The sequence below is a fragment of the Lygodium microphyllum genome, chromosome 7, assembly GCF_053477565.2.
Source record: "Lygodium microphyllum isolate KBCC chromosome 7, Lygodium_microphyllum_v1.1.10, whole genome shotgun sequence".
Taxonomy (NCBI): domain Eukaryota; kingdom Viridiplantae; phylum Streptophyta; class Polypodiopsida; order Schizaeales; family Lygodiaceae; genus Lygodium; species Lygodium microphyllum.
The window spans coordinates 86,779,345-86,795,644 of record NC_141141.1 but is presented as its reverse complement, the minus strand read 5'-3'; the positions used below and the strand labels follow the sequence as shown (position 1 = coordinate 86,795,644).

Sequence of the window (16,300 nt, the reverse complement as noted above, 5' to 3'; positions counted from 1 at the left end):
ACAGAGAATGAGTTTATCTTATTTTATATTTATTTGTGTGCATTTTCATTGTCTATTTACTATATAATCATGACTTTTAATTCGTAAGTGCTACATGTGACATTGTTTGCATTGTGCTTAGTACATAGATGGTAGGGGACTAAAGGGTTTTGTGTTATGATGAGCTAACTATTAAATGAAATCAGACAAATTAATATTTTCTAAAAAATTATTGAGTATAAATAATGTTTGGGCAAATCTATATAATAGGCATAATGTATAATAGTAGGTGTTTACATGATATTGTGTATTATTTAAACTCTCCCCCCCTACATGAGCTCCTTCCCCTTCCCTCAAGCAATGGTCTCTCCCGTGCATGGACTCGTTTGAGGGTTCCATGATCAAGCCAGTGATGTATAAAGGCCATTTTATCCGATTGGAGATTTGGTCTCCCCCCTTGCATGAACTGGTTGGCTTTGATTGGAGGTTGGAGATTGATCAAGGATTGGATTTTGATCATTCTAATCATTGATCACACGGATTGGAGTTTGATCGTTCTAATCATTCTAATCCAAGCTTTGATCATGGAACTAGTTGATCAGTCTAATCATTGATTAAGGATTGGAGATTGATCATCATTCTAATCATTGATTAGCGATTGGAGATTGATCATTCAATTTGAGATTGGTTGGCTGTAATAGCAATTTGAACGATTTTTTTTTGCCAAATCAAGTCATATTAATGGGTGGCCCTCATGCAACGCTAACATATGATTATGCATGCATCATTTCCCTTTCTATTGGTCTCTTTGAATTGCTGTTCATATCATAAATTGAATGGTTGTGTTGATCACAATTTTTTGACGATATCACGAGGAATATAGGGCCATTTCTATCATTAGGCTAAAAGGACAATCACATGAAAGGAAGGAAGATCAATTAGTAGGTGCTCTCTCTCTCTCTCTCTCTCTCTCTCTCTCTCTCTCTCTCTCTCTCTCTCTCTCTCTCTCTCTCTCTTCTCTCTCTCTCTCTCTCGGGGTATGTCTATGAGTCTTGCATTATGTTTTAAATTACTACATGCTTTATGGTTCGTGCTTTGTGTTTAGTGCTTTGAGTAAGCTTTATGTCAAATTCAAGAAATGATTCGATAAGAAATTTTTTGGGTCTCATACATGTGATTATAAATCGTTGTGTATGCATTGCATCATCATGATATCTATCATGTATGGATGCAAAAATCTTTTATATTCTCGGCTCTTTTACATAAGAGTTCATAGGTCATAAGAATCATGTATTTGCAATTATGTTTTGCATATGAAAGTTTATGGTCTTCTATGGTTTGGGCTTGTGTATCATTTATGCATTTGCATTGTCATTATAAGAATCATCTATCCATGCAAACTCATCATCATAAGTTTGTGCTTTATGATTCATGCTTTGTGTTTAGTGCTTTAAGCTTTATGTCAGATTCAAGAAATGATTCGATAAGAAATTTTTAAATCTTTTATATTCTAGGCTCTTTTACATGAGAGTTCATAGGTCATAAGAATCGTGTATTTGCAATTATAAGTCATTGTGTATGCATTGTGTCATCATGATAACTACCATGTATGGATGCAAAAATCATTTGTATTATCGGCTCTTTTACATGAAAGTTCATAGGTCATAAGAATCGTGTATTTGCAATTATGTTTTGCCTATGAAAGTTTATGGTCTTCTATGGTTTGGGTTCGTGTATCATTTATGCATTTGCATTGTCATTATTGCCAACTACCCTTTTTAGGTATCTAGGCTTGTGATTGGCCCGTGTTGCACATACTTGGCATTTAGGGCCTGGTGTGTAATGGGCCTAAGAATCATCTATCCATGCAAACTCATCATCATAAGTTTGTAATTCATTCATGGTCTTGTACGATATGGGGTTGAAATCATTTATGCATTGCATGATCATCCCAAGTATCATATATTGATGCAAGATCATCATCATAAGTTCATAAATAATTTATGATCTTGTATGATATATGCTTCTGTGATGTATTCATGCAAAATCATCAATATAAGTATCATGTATTCATGCAAAATCATTATCAGAAGTTCTTAAGTCATTGTGGTCTTGCAAGGTTTGGCCCTGTGATATTGGTCATGTAAAACAATAAAGTTATGCATAAAATGTAAAGAACAACAATGGATCAATTATGTAAAGAACAATAAACATGTCGGTCCATTCACATATTGTAAATAATGGATCAATTTTCACACGTAAGGTGGAGTACCATCATGGAGGAGTTTCAATAGTTTGTGTTTCAAATGAGCCAAGATGCAATATGGATTAATGACTTTATGTTCTTTTTTCGAGCCAAAGTGTGGGTGTTCCAAGCCACATTCCAAGCCATAGTGTGGTTGGTGGTATTCCTGTAAATATGTTTCCAAATCGCGCTCCTTTGGAGAATCCTCGTCCTCCTCAAATTGCACCATTCCAATGACCAAGATAATTAGGTATAGATGGATCCATAACAATACACAATAATGTAGTTCTTTGTCCAATTTCACATAGTCCTCAACATGGCCCCTTAGCACCGCCACAACAAGAATCCCAAGCAATAAGTTATTGTGATGCAATCCAAGACACATGTGATGAGGTTGACATGGTTCAGACCCAAGTACCAATGGTGCCACATTCCAAGAATGCTAACAAGCAGCATCCACCACAACAAACTTCATTGGAGTTTGACGCACCAAAAACCTCCTAAACCAAAGAGGGCACGGAAAGGAAAGAATCAAGATGATGTACTCGAGACACAAGATCATTCAACAAACACAAAAAAACCATTTGCTCAGTGGAAGGATGCATGGACAATATAGCTCATTCACATTTGAGGATCCATGAGTGTGGAGTTCTCAAAGCCACCGAAGAAGCAAGGAGTGGATATATGGTCCAAGGTAGCCACACAACTAGCATCGCTATTTTCGGAGTTCGACAAAGATGGTGAGGCATGCAGAAAACGTTGGGGACGTGTCTATGAGTCATATAGAAAGGATAAGGCCCACAATGCCATATTAGGTAATGATCGTAAGATCACTTGTCAATGATATGATCTTGTGGATGAATATATGTGGAATTGGGCCAATGTTGTCAGCGATGCATATGCCTCGTCTGTTGGTGGGTTGTCCTCTCCAAAAGACAACACTGCATCAATCTCCAATGATCCAGGTGAGCACACCAAGGAAGACATTAAGGCCCACAATGCCATATTAGGCAATGATCGCAAGATCACTTGTCAATGATATGATCTTGTGAATTAACATATGTGGGATTGGGTCAATGTTGTTAGCGATGCATATGCCTTGTTTGTTGGTGGGTTGTCCTCTCCAGAAGACAACACTGCATCAATCTCCAATGATCTAGGTGAGCACACCTAGGAAGACATTAGCTCCAATGAGCCTTCGAAGATTGGGCAAGATCAAATGACCAGCCAAGGAGTATGCAATAAGAAGGGTAGAAAGATAGAGGAGTCTCTCACTAACATGGTTAGCACCATCCGATCAATGTTAGCCAACCAAAAAGTAAACTTAGAGAAAAAGAAAACATTTGAAGAGCGCAAGCTCGTTATCATGGATACACTTGCCTCCTCAGTATCTAATATGTTAGATGTAATTGAAAGTCTTAAAAAGGAATGATGGTTTCAACAATAGATGAATCTGGAACTTAAAAAAAAAATGTTTTTAAGTGTACTTATATAACTCTCTTCAATTGTCTCATAAAGTTTCATCAAATCTTTTGACAGGCGAATGGACGATGAAAGTCTTCTGATAATGTGTGTCATCGATATTGTAGTTGCTATCATGGCAATGTTTCAGCTATTGCTAATCTATTGGAAGACGGGGACAATGACAGTATGCAATTGCATACTTTGATGGAGTACATGGCTCGAGGTTATGTTGCACGTCAAGCTAGAATAGGTCAACGAAGGCACGATCAACGGTCATGTTGGGCCTATCCAAGACCACAAACTTTTATGGAGTAGGGGCTTCTGGGGAGTTATTCAAACCGAATGTGCAAAAGCACGTTACGAGTTAGCAAGTGTATATTTGAATATCTTGTCACGTGAAGTAAGCACCACAAATGCAACGCAAGAACATGAACTATAGGAGAGCAATACCTATCGAGAAGCGGGTTTGTGTGGCCCTGCATTGCTTGGTGAGCAGCTCAAATTTGGGACTTATAGCTCATTTGTATGGTATTTCGACTTTGTTAACATAGTTGGTTGTTTTGGACTTTTGCAATGCACTAGCCACATTTGGATTGCATGGTATGTACATAAAGTGGCCAACATCACAATAAATGTGAAAATATGCAGATAAATTTCAGGCCCTTCGAGGTATATCGTATCTTGTTGGTGTAGTAGATGGTAGTCATATACCCATAATTGCCCTAAGAGAGAACTAGGAAAATTATTTTAATAGAAAGGGCTTCCACTCAGTTATGCTACAAATTAGTGTCGCAATCAATTGTGTTGTTTAGGACTATGATGTTGGCTGCACAGGTTCTATGCACGATTAGAATATTTTTCAATGTTCAAATCTAGGAAAATGATGTACAAACAAAGCTCCGTGAGAATACTATCTACTAGGCGATTGTGCTTATCTTGCACACTTTTGGATGCTTCCTTCTTTCAAGGGTAGTAAGGATGGACTATCTCCGAAACATTATTTTTGGAATTACATGTAATCAAGTACTCGAATGCCGTTTGAAAGAGCATTTGACATCCTTAAAGTGCGATTTCATATATTGTTGAAGAGATGTGACATGCTTTTACAAAATGTCCCGAAGATAGTGGCAGCATGCCTTATTCTACATAATATATGCATTGTGCATGGAGATAGTTTTGATGATGCATGGATATGTGAAGCAACCGCAGAACTTGAGAGAGAAAGTAATGCACCTCGTCAAGACATGGACCAACAAAATAGTTTGAGGAATGGATTAGCAGAGATTGCTATGCTAACAAACACAAGTACCACACAAGCAATACAAAGAGCTCAATTACCAGACCCAACATTGGGGGCAAGTCATATTGGGGGAGCATCTTGAAGAGACCATGTTGCTCGAGCCATGTTTCGAGAGAGGGAGAACGCATATGTGAGAACAGTCTTTGGTAATTCTAACTTTGTAGAGAAGATCACGATGAAGACAATGGTGAGTAAACTTCTGTTGCATTTGCATTATAGGTGGAAAGGTGGAAGGATGAGTGGTGTGCTTATAAATTTTCCCTTTTTCCACCTTTCCGCAAAGAGCTTGGTAGAGCCATGCCTCAACAACATGGTGAAGGGGTTCAACTCCCTTGCTTTCTTTTTCATTACTAATTTTATTAATCGGGTTTTTAAAGTGTTATAATGCTTTTAGTTTTATTAGTCGTTTAAAAGTGTTTAATCATGTATTCAAATAATAATTATTATGTGAATAATGATCAACATCTGTAGCATCCCTTCATTCACATACAATTCAGGAAGTGTTTGATGGATAGGTGGTGGCCAGTATGTGGACACTTATTGGCAAAACGAAGAGCATCCGCCGCCCCATGTGTAAGCAAGTGGTGGACTATGCCCACCAACTGGGCGCACATTGGGCGTGCAATGGCGGTGTGTAACAAGCCTTATGCTGACGCTGAACTGGCCTAAAATATGATGATAATCCGGGCCCATTCGATGTAGTGAAATATAAACGGAATAAAATCGGAAGGTGAGTTTCTGCGCGGGGGAGCGTGTGCGGGCCGGAGGCGGGGGTTCGATGTGGAGACTGCAGCACCACCACCATCATCGGTAGAAGAAGAGGAAGAAGAAGAAGAAGAGGAGCTACTGGGAAGAAGGCGGTGTGGAGGGAGACAATGGGGCGGGCTCACGACGTGCCCGTCTCATTCGACAACGTGAGGGACAAGAATCTGATGCTGCTGAAGAAGCTCAACGTGGCCATCTTCCCTGTCAAGTACGAGGACCGATACTACAACGATGCCCTCTCCTCCGGAGATTTCACGAAACTAGGTATCCTTCTCTCTTTCCTTGATTGTTTTTCCTTGTCATGCTTCAATGCAAAGGCCCTGTTGATGCTGTGGCTTTCTATTGCTTTGTACGACAACCTTATATACCTCAACTTTAGTTCTGAGACATACTTCCAAATTCGAGAATTTCGTCTTGTTTGGCCTAGCAAGAGTTGGTAGCCATCGCATTCGTTTGTCTCTTGTGCCAATAATTCAATTCGTAACTGCCAGGAATGATGGCACGTATATTCCGGGGCAAAATTATACCTTGTTGCTCTATACTTAATGCGTTTGTGTTAGAGCACGGATCAAATGAGTGACACTGCATGTGTTAGCTAAATGTGAGTGAACGAGGTGCAAATTTTATGGTAGACCTTTTGGGCCACAAATCAGATGCAACTTTGCATTCGTGTGACCTTCTCTCCTCTAAATCAATGATGTATGTCACTGTCTGCAATATTTGTTGGAATGCTATCTTCTCTGTAACTGGAGTTTCTAGTGTAGTATTCACGCCCAGACTATGTAAAAGCCAACTGTGAGCTGCATATCAGCATGGCACTCTTTGAACATTCTTGACATTGATCAGCAAGACACAACCTGCAATACTTGAGCAACATTCCTTAGAGGAAAGGAAACTGTTTTTAATACTCTGTTTTAAAACAATCAATACCCTACTGTAGAATGTGTGCTGAAGGCTGACAGCCACAAACTGTGTTTCAGGCAGTGCGTTATAGGAATTCAATGTTTGTTTAAAATTCTGAGAATCCAGGGAGGCTTCTTTAGGGACATCTTGCCAGTCATTCAAACTGGTTGACTTGGCCCTGCTGGGCCACCAACCTGCTGCAGCAAGTTGTCAGTTGCATTTTTTGTCAAGCTGATTGCAGCTATCAACTGTTACATTCAAAAGGTTTGGATAAAGATCCCTTTTACCATGTGAAAGGGCTAGTGCAAATCAATCCACATCAAGGAAAAAAGTGCTGTTACTGTATCTGTCAGAATAGTAGTGGAAGAAGCAGCATGTAAATAGAAGACAAGAACACTGAAGAGCAATGATGAAGACGATATAGAACTTAAGACTGATGATGAAGAAGGATGATATAGGAAAGCCCTTGTATGCACGATAGTGTGTTGCTTTAGTGAGGGCAGTGGGGGTGAGAAGCTGGGAGATGGAAGAAATGTATGGAGAAAAGGAGAAGTTGCACAACTGATAGGCAATAGGTGCACACAACAAGCAGACACAAAATGTGTCCTAGGCCCAAAGACATGGGTGTTCTTGAGCCACCAAAAGTAAGAATGGATTAAATTTTTTTTTTCATCCATTAATGCCTGATTTTACTCCATTAAAACAGCTCTTAAAAGAGTCATTTATGGAAAAAGGCATTATTTATTTATCAATAGCACAAATGCCCAAAAATCACCTATAAAAGGACACATTATGGGCATCCAGTCTTTATCCCTTGAGTGTCCATCATCCATGGATACTGGTAATCAACCATTGCCCTTTTCTTTGTTGTCCATACCCCATCCAAGAGCAATTGCTCAGCTTGAGGATGTGCCACGCCGCTGTCCAGCCTGCACTCTACTGTCCGCCTGGAGGACATTGCCAGCACCTAGAGACCTGAGTTTTACTTCTGCCTAGCTTGTTGCCATCATCTGGAGGCTGCCACCTGCTGTTTGCCATTAATGCCACCTGGTGCAGCCTGCATTTTGTTAGAAAAGTGTGTAGCAATGGAAGCAAAGAGACACTGCTCATATAGACTGCAATGAACACACAGAACACTGCAGAATAGAAGAACTCAAAGAGAATAGACTCGGGAAATGGAACATGTATGAAGGATTAACTTTTGAGAACTATACAATGGCATGGGTAGCGAGTCACTCGTAGTGTGCACTAGTCTCCTTGTCTCCACTTGGAAGCGATTGTGTTGTAGGATGTGTATCTCATACTGATAGTGGGAGGGGGGCATCCTATAAACAGGCTGAAATAATTCTACAAAATGACCAATTAGCCAGCTCCAAATTGGCACTGAGAATCAGCCAGCAGTAAAGCTTTGGCATAAAAAACGAAATGCACAGATTCAAGACACGTATGAGATGTACTCTGCTAACACCCTCTCGATCATGGATGATCAATATACTATGAAATGATAATGAGTCATCATAGTACATACAACAATTTCTCATTATAGTACATACAACAATGACCATTAGATAGGACCATGGATACTTAAGCAGTGGGTGATCAAGCCATCACCTAAGTGCATTGGAAAGATATTGACGTCAATGTCAACCACACCAATTCTTGAGCACAAAAAGCAGAAATAGGTAAATCTCGATACCCATCATGAACTAGCACATCATGACCATGGTTCTCTGCCTTTGGCCAAACTGCCAAAGGATCCCCTCATGTGAGCTTAGAATAGGAGCAAAGATTGCTTTGCCTTTGCTTTGTCACAAAAACAATCCATCATTAACCTAGAAGCCAATCCTACTCTAGGATTTCAAAACCCTCATTATTGTGTGTGGGGAAGTTGCAATCTAGGTCCACTTTACTTGCATGTAGATGAGGCTTGGGTGCTACACCACTACCACCACCTTCTCACACTTCCTTTGTAGAATTGGAGAGTTGTGGGGGACACCATGCCTTGGTACACTATGCAAGAAGTTGGAAGTGGGACAGACATCCCCTTGAAGTCCTTGCAATCACCCTCGATTGCATTGCAATGTGTCAAAAGCATCCGTTGCCATTATTGGAAATACATGCCTACATCATATTCAAACGTGTGTAATTGTTTAACCATGTTCATGTCCTTTGCATGGCCGAAATTTCAATCACTTGAACTAGTTACAATCCACACATATGAATCATAAGCACTGTGAGAATCATAAGGGATACATCCATATGTCAAAACACAACATCGTTTGGATCACTAAGGCATTGTAATGCATAGACTAAGCATAAACAACACCTCATAGAAATGTACCACATGATAGTTATGCAAAGCATACATCAACTGCAAACCATATGTAACTTATGCAATTGTACTTCTATTGCATCACGTGCAAATGTACATTGCATGTCATTCATGTATCCCGTACATGCCTTGCAAATGTACATCACATCCAAATGTACATTCCATGTATTCCATACATGCTAGCAATCTTGCAAATGTATAGTTTCAGAGCCTAGGTGCAAACCATATACATTAGCATACCGACTCATAGTGACTAGTACATTGAATAGTGATCCCAATGGCAGAAATATTGTTAGCACATAGTACTTTGGATGCAAACCAAGTACATTCGAGATCCACTATGTAATTGAGCCATCCATCGCTAGGGGAGTGAAGGTGCAACCTCCCCCTTGAGCACAAGCAATGCGACCTTCTATGCTTTGCTAACGCTGAAAGAGCCCAATTCAAAGTTGGCTCTAACTGAAACACATTAAGGTAACGTGCAACACTAAGGACAATCGGCAAGGTCATCCTCCTCCATCCATTTGAATCCATCATAGGTGAAATTGTTAGTGTGCCTATGTTAGTTATGTTAGTATGTCATTTCTTGGTTGTGAGCTCTTGTTAGAGTTTGATGGAGACATAGGAGCTTTGGTAGTTTAGGTGCATTTTTTTAATTTGTCGACTTCCTATGTGCATTTCTATGCCATTTTCTACTTTTCATAGTCTACCTACATTTTTGGATATTGTCATTGTCATTGAAGATTTTTTCGGGGTCTTCCCTATTTTTTGGCATTTTTCTCTTTAGTGACCAGCATTTATTGCTTGTCTGCCAGCATTTATGGCCCCTATAGGAGCTTGTTGACCAATTTTTTGGTGTTTTGGCTATTTATAGTTGCACCCTCCACTTGGTAGACACACACACTCTTCAGTCTTCAATCTTCCGTTTGCAAGTGCACACTCCAACACTTCAACTCTTAATGCTTGGTGTTGCCATCGTCATCAGTCTGATTTGGTGCCCTCACTGATGCTTTGGGCTGCGTGCAAGGAGTGATCAATCCATCTCCAGTGTATTAGTATTCTTTTTCAGTCATTGTGTTGGAAATGCAATCCATACTTGCTAGAGAAAACTAGCTCACTATTGGTGCAACGGTGATGTGTTAAGACTAGGTTTGAATCCTAGGCCAAATGGAGGAAGATTTCCATAATTGGATAGACCGGAGGTGCGAATGCAAGAAGGTGGAGCCACCAGAAGGGTGGAGGATGATGCCAGATAGGGTGGATGTTGAGATGCCAAGAGAGTGTGGACTCCAAATGCAAGGTGTAGGAGCACAGAAGATGCTATTGCCAACAATGGAGGATGGATGCTAGCTGAAGAGGAGCATACTGCCACCATAAACGCAGCCAACTAGAGATGAAAGGCTAGCGCTAGGAGAGTGTGGAGATGGTGGTAGGAGAGGAGAGAGAGAGATGATGGAAGAGAGAGATGATGAAAGAGAGAGTGTTCGAAGATTGACGAAGAGAGAGTGGGAGTGACGGACTGAAGAATCAGCCGTAAGGAATAAATGAGACTGGCCTATAAATAGGCACAGTTTGTCTAGGGTGGCATCTCTTTTTGGGGCTACAAACCCTAAATGCAAAATGCATAAACGCAAAAACGCAAATTGTGGGTGAAGGGTTTATCAACATTGTTCCTGTGTAACATGGAGCAAAAAGGACTGAATGGTGTCATTCAGCTCAAACTTCATTTGCTGAAGCTGTACATAAAGGGTCACAGCATGCATGGGGAAAGGTGCCTCGTACAGTGTCTAAATCTTCGGTCATATTTTTGGTGATACCTTGTAAGAGATAACTGCTGGTAAAACTTCTTTAGAAATGCACCAAAACAGTCATAGCAGCCAGAAACGTTTAGAAACAAAACGTTAGAAACGTGTTTCACAAGTTTCTTTCAAGAGGTGGTAAAATAAGAAATGCGGGTTTTTTAATATAGGGATTTTTAATAGTTTTGACGAGGAAAAGAGGTTCTAAACCTCTATGGAACTCTCTCTTAAACAAAGAATGGCCAATTGAGCCCGAGTGATAATAGAATGAATTGAGAGTAATATGTTATATATCCATGATTCATTATTGGCTTGTCACTTATGTCAAAGTTATTCTTTAAATGAGCTATACTATGGTTTAGAACTCAAACATTACGATTCATATATATCATATAAAGAAAATTGAAATAAACATGTAAATACCCTATCTACAATATGGACTGAGTCAAGTTGCAACATCATGATTCTCATTTCAAAATAAACAGACAAAATGTCAAAATCAAGAATGAATCATAATATATCATAAATAACTCATAAATGAGACTAAAGTGGTATAATAATCAGCTCTAAAGACAAGAATAGATACTAGATTGACAAAGTCCAGTAACTAAACAAAATCACAAAAAAATTAGTCTCTCATTCAAAATCTTGAGCCCTCACGAGTCATTACACATCATTATCATCACGTTTAACATTGCCCAACTATTTTTGTCAAAAAAACCATGTTTTGGGTTCCAACTCACAAAAAAAAAACCCCATGTTTTTTAGTCTTAGAAACGTTTTGTAAGTTTCAAACTAAAAGAATCGCATTTCTTAGCTGCTATGGAAGCAGTGCAGAATACGCACGTGCATTGTCCAAATCCCATGTAAACATAGCTTCCTCATGGTTTTCCTCATCAAAATCTTCGAGAAGAGGAAAAGAACGTCGAGGCCAAGAAATAGCTCCACTAACAATGTACCAAATCCGCTTCTGCACAAACCAAGCTTTCATCACATCACAACATGTAAGATAGAGGATAGAAAGTATACTGAGAAGAAATATAGCCAACCAACAGCAAAGACTTCACAAAATGAGAGTTGACATGCAGTATAACAAAAATTCCAATCAGAAACGAAGGCCGATTGCTGCAAAATAAAGAAAAACCAATAAAAAACTGCTAGAAATGGCAAAAACGGCATGTACAAACAATCATCCAGCCACAGCTAGGGGTAGAAAACCAAAAACGCAAGCTGGTTGAGCATTGAATGCAGCAAATGGACGATTGCAAGCTAGAATCTAGGCACAAGTTGAAAATACAGGTTCTTGGTTTGAAAAACACGGGCCTAATTAGTAGGGAAAAGAAAGACTTGTAATCAACAGAAAAATTGTAGTAGGAACCTAGATCTTGCTATCTAATACCATGTCAAAAGTGGTACAGCAATGGAATCATAGACAAGTGCTAAAATAAACTGCTGAACACATGACAGAAGAGAGAGAAAAAGAACATTGCAAAGGAAGAGAACTCAGAGATGTGCTTAGGAAATGGAATCCATATACCAAACACAAGAATGCCATGTACAACAATGAGTCACTAGCTACGTGGGCACTGACACCGGCTCCTCTCTCCAACAGAAAGACCACCTAAAGAATGATGATAATTGAATGCAAGGAGGAGGAGCCACAGAATAAATAGGCCCAAAATATACCAAATATGGCAGCTGGTCGACCAATATTTAATGCTAGCCGACTAGCATAAAATGCCACACAAAAATCACTAATATAATGCCTAAAATACGAACTAAAATGCCCAACTCATCTAGCATGCATAGACTCACACAAGAGTTGATAATCCTGCTAACACCCAAGATTTGCCATGTCAAACTCCTGTTGCAAAATCTCCCGAGTACAATCAACCTCTTGAGTAGAGCTTCCTATAATGATAAGGTCATCCACATACAAGATGAGCAAAACACGCCTGTCACCCTCAACCTTGAAGTATAGGTTGGGGTCATGAGCGATCAATGGAAGCCACTTTGTAGAAAGAATCGATCAATCCTTTGGTACCAAGCACCAAGAGCCTGCTTCAAGCCATAGAGGGCCTTCCACAATTTGTAGGCATGGTCCTCCTTCCCTTGCATAAGAAAACCCGAAGGCTGTGAAACATAAATCTCCTCCTCAAGGACACCATTCAAGAAGGCAAACTTGCGTCCATTTGATAAACAGGCCAGCAATGGTGGATTGCAAGAGCCAAGATAACCCGAATAGTAGACATCTGGATCATAGGTGTAGCCTAGTCTTCTGGAGAAGTCACTTGGCTGCTAGGAAGGTCAAACAAGCAATGGATCACCTGTACGGGCTGTAAACGCAGTAAACACATATTGAAAATCTATGTTTAATAAATCTAGGCTGCTCCTCTGCAATGAAAACCTGCTCTTCTACAAGACATCTCTAAATTGTGTCCTCACTTAGGCAATGATACCATGTGAGGGTGCACAACGGAAGAGAAGCACCCCTCGCCCTTCGATGACAGTCTCCTTACTCTAGGCGAAACCTCCTCATCCATGTGTTTGCAGATTTAGAGGCTTCTCAACCTTCGATGACAATCTCCTTGCTCCAGGCGACACCTCCTAATCTTGCGTTTGGAGACTCAGAGGCTTCTTCGGAGGTCTTCTTGCACTCCAGGGCTTCCTTTGTGCTACGACACCCTTGTATCAGATTCACTTCATCAGCATGATTCATCTTTCATCATCTTCTGTGTTTCTTTTCTCTCTTAGTGTTTGCTGTACACTGTGTTTTCCCTCGCAAGTCCTACTGTCTCTTTGGTCACTTAGTCATTTTGACATGGTATAAGAGCCGGAGGTGCTCATAGAACCGCAAAGATCCTTCTCATCAGAGAAGACAAAGACCGGTGGCGGATTTGGCATCAACATTTGATTTCTCTATCATTTCTGCTGCGCATTGGGAGATATCTTATTTCTCCCTCCCACCCTCCCTTCTCCAGTTTGACACCCTGGTACCATGGCGTCTCCATCAACAGATTGCCCTTCTACTGGGTGCTACTACTATGGCACGAACAGTCATCCCATCGAAGACTGTCGACTTCGACCTTTGCTCCCCAGCCCCCCGGAGTATATGCGTTTTCCACCAGGAACTCGTGCCACCTCTCCTTTCTAGGCCACAGAGATCGTTTTGCATTGGTTATCAAAGTATTATGCTCAAGGAAATAAGCGGCAACCGACGTGCACTAAGTCCTTTCGAGCACAGGGAGGCTCTAAGACCTTACGAGGCGATAAGCTCTCCTTGAGACCACCCCATTGTGCGGAGGTTTCCCCTTCCCCACCTTCGGGTATAGTGGCTTCCACGGCCCACATCTCCTCCATAGTCCACTCTCTTGAGAGCCCGTGTAACTGTTCCCCACCCTCTTCCACTCAGGTTTGAGAGGCGACTTTGGGTGCTTTCCGGCTTCTTCTTTCGAGCCCTAGATATCTTCTTCGGCACGACCGGTGGCACTTTCTTTGCTATCAGATGCTTTGTAGTCTGTAAGCCATGAGTGGTTGGATTCCCTTTCTCTCTTAGACTGGGATTCAGGGGGGGATTTTCTTACTTCACCCTCAGAGGGGGCTTCTAGTTCTTCTTTGGCTTCAAAGGGGGCTCCTACTTCTACTCCTTCCGATTCAGAGAGGGACCCTATGTGCCATGAAGTTCTTCACACACCATCACCTTTCACTTTTGAGGAGTGGCTCTCCTTTGAGGAGTCATTCCCTCTACTTATACCTAGGATCTAGAGGATCTACCTAGATCGGTGGGCCCTTGGGGTCTTTACCAGCAACTTGGTGGCTAGGCCTTCATATTCTTTCCAGCACGGAGTCACGGAGCTAGTGGCTTCTCTCCCGAGGTTGCGTTTCGGGTTCTATAGCTTATCCAGTCTTGTGACTATCTTCAAAGGTCTCCTTTCAAGTGATATTCTCAGCTTACAGGGTGGATCTTCTTCGTCCCTTGGTCAATATGGAGCCACCTTCCGAGATTGAGTACGGGCATATCCTTATGGTTCTTGGTACCACACAAAGTTCGATATTCCTCCTATGCATTGCATGTTTTCATCATCTTTGTACTAGGGCTCTTGGGCAAGTGAACAATTTTCCCATGAGGTACACTGTCCAAGCGGCACCTGTTGCATGAGCATTCTTTAGCATGTAGCATTGCATCTCCACCTCACTCTTCTCATTTCCCTTTTTCGGCCTGAGAGGGGGTGTTGAGAAACCCTTCACCCTTTACTCATAGTTTGCGTTTTGTGTTTTGCGTTTAGGGTTTGCAACCCCAAAAAGGAGTGCCACCCTAGACTGACTGTGCCTATTTATAGGCCACTCTCTCATTCATTCCTTACGGCTGATTCTTCAGTCTCTCTCCCACTCTCTCTTCGTTAGTCTTCTGACACTCTTCCGTCATCTCTTTCTCCTCTTCTACCACCATCTCCACACTCTCTTGACGCCAGCCTTTCATCTCTAGTTGGCTGTGTTTATGGTGGCAGTGTGCTACTCTTTAGCTGGCGTCCATCCTTCATTGTTGGCGATAGCATCTTCTGTGCTTCTATACCTTGCTTTTGGAGTCCACACTCTCTTGGCGTTAGCATCCATCCTATCTCGTGTCATCCTCCACCCTTTTGGCGGCTCCACCTTCTTGTGGTCGGTTGCCGGGGAGGTTCCTCACCATCTGGCGTCTCTCTCTAGCAAGCATCACCTTTCATCAGAGGCAATTGCACCTTGCATTTGGTTCCTGACTGCTTTCCACCCTTTTGATGTCACTCGAGCTGGTATCACCTCATTAGGCTTGCGTTTGCAGACGGAGGCTTCATCGGTTCTCCCTGCTCGTAGGTACCACTCTTTATCCCTGCGTCTGTAGATTCTGGGGCTCCTCACTCTTCGACGGTAGTCTCTTTGCTCTCGGCGACACCTCCTCATCTTGTGTTTGCAGATTCAGAGGCTTCTTCATCAGTCTTCTTGCACTCCAGGACTTCCTTTGTGCTATGACACCCTTGTATTAGATTCACTTCATTAGCATGATTAATCTTTCATCATCTTTTGTGTTTCTTTTCTCTCTCAGTGTTTGCTGTACACATCGTGTTTTCCCTCGCAAACCCTACTGTCTCTTTGGTCACTTAGCCATTTTAACAAACAGGACCTGCTTTGACACATTCAATTTGCCCTTCTTGGGGCACATCTAGTGGGAACAGTACTCTACAAGCTCCCCCCAAAGTTTGATGGAGTGGCGAATGCTTTGAGAGCGTAGACATCCTCTACACTTGTGAGCTTTACACATGTCCTCGATGCTCCTTGAGCATGAGGCACCTTTGCATTTATAGGAGGGGCTTTCGTCTCATTATGGAGGTTCCAATGAGGCCTTTACAGCTTTAGAGAGGGGTGTCAGGAAGAAGTTGAAAACCCAGTGTTATCATTGTGGTAAAAAGGGCCACTTAAGGAAGGATTGCAAGGAGTTAGTAGCCTCACGGAAGAAGAAGGAGAAGCAGAAGAAGCGG

At 41.4% G+C, this 16,300-nt stretch overlaps 1 protein-coding gene across 1 annotated transcript in view; it reads left to right on the top strand.

Annotated features, from left to right (window-relative positions):
- Window positions 1-5,713: 5,713 nt before the first annotated feature.
- Window positions 5,714-16,300, top strand: part of LOC148033656 (Acyl-CoA N-acyltransferases (NAT) superfamily protein) — a 62,599-nt gene continuing 52,012 nt past the window's right edge. The window contains exon 1 of the mRNA XM_087681574.1: window positions 5,714-6,017. Within this exon, the coding sequence (XP_087537700.1) occupies window positions 5,864-6,017 (154 nt within the window). The 5' untranslated portion in view covers window positions 5,714-5,863. The remainder of the gene's footprint in view (window positions 6,018-16,300) is intronic.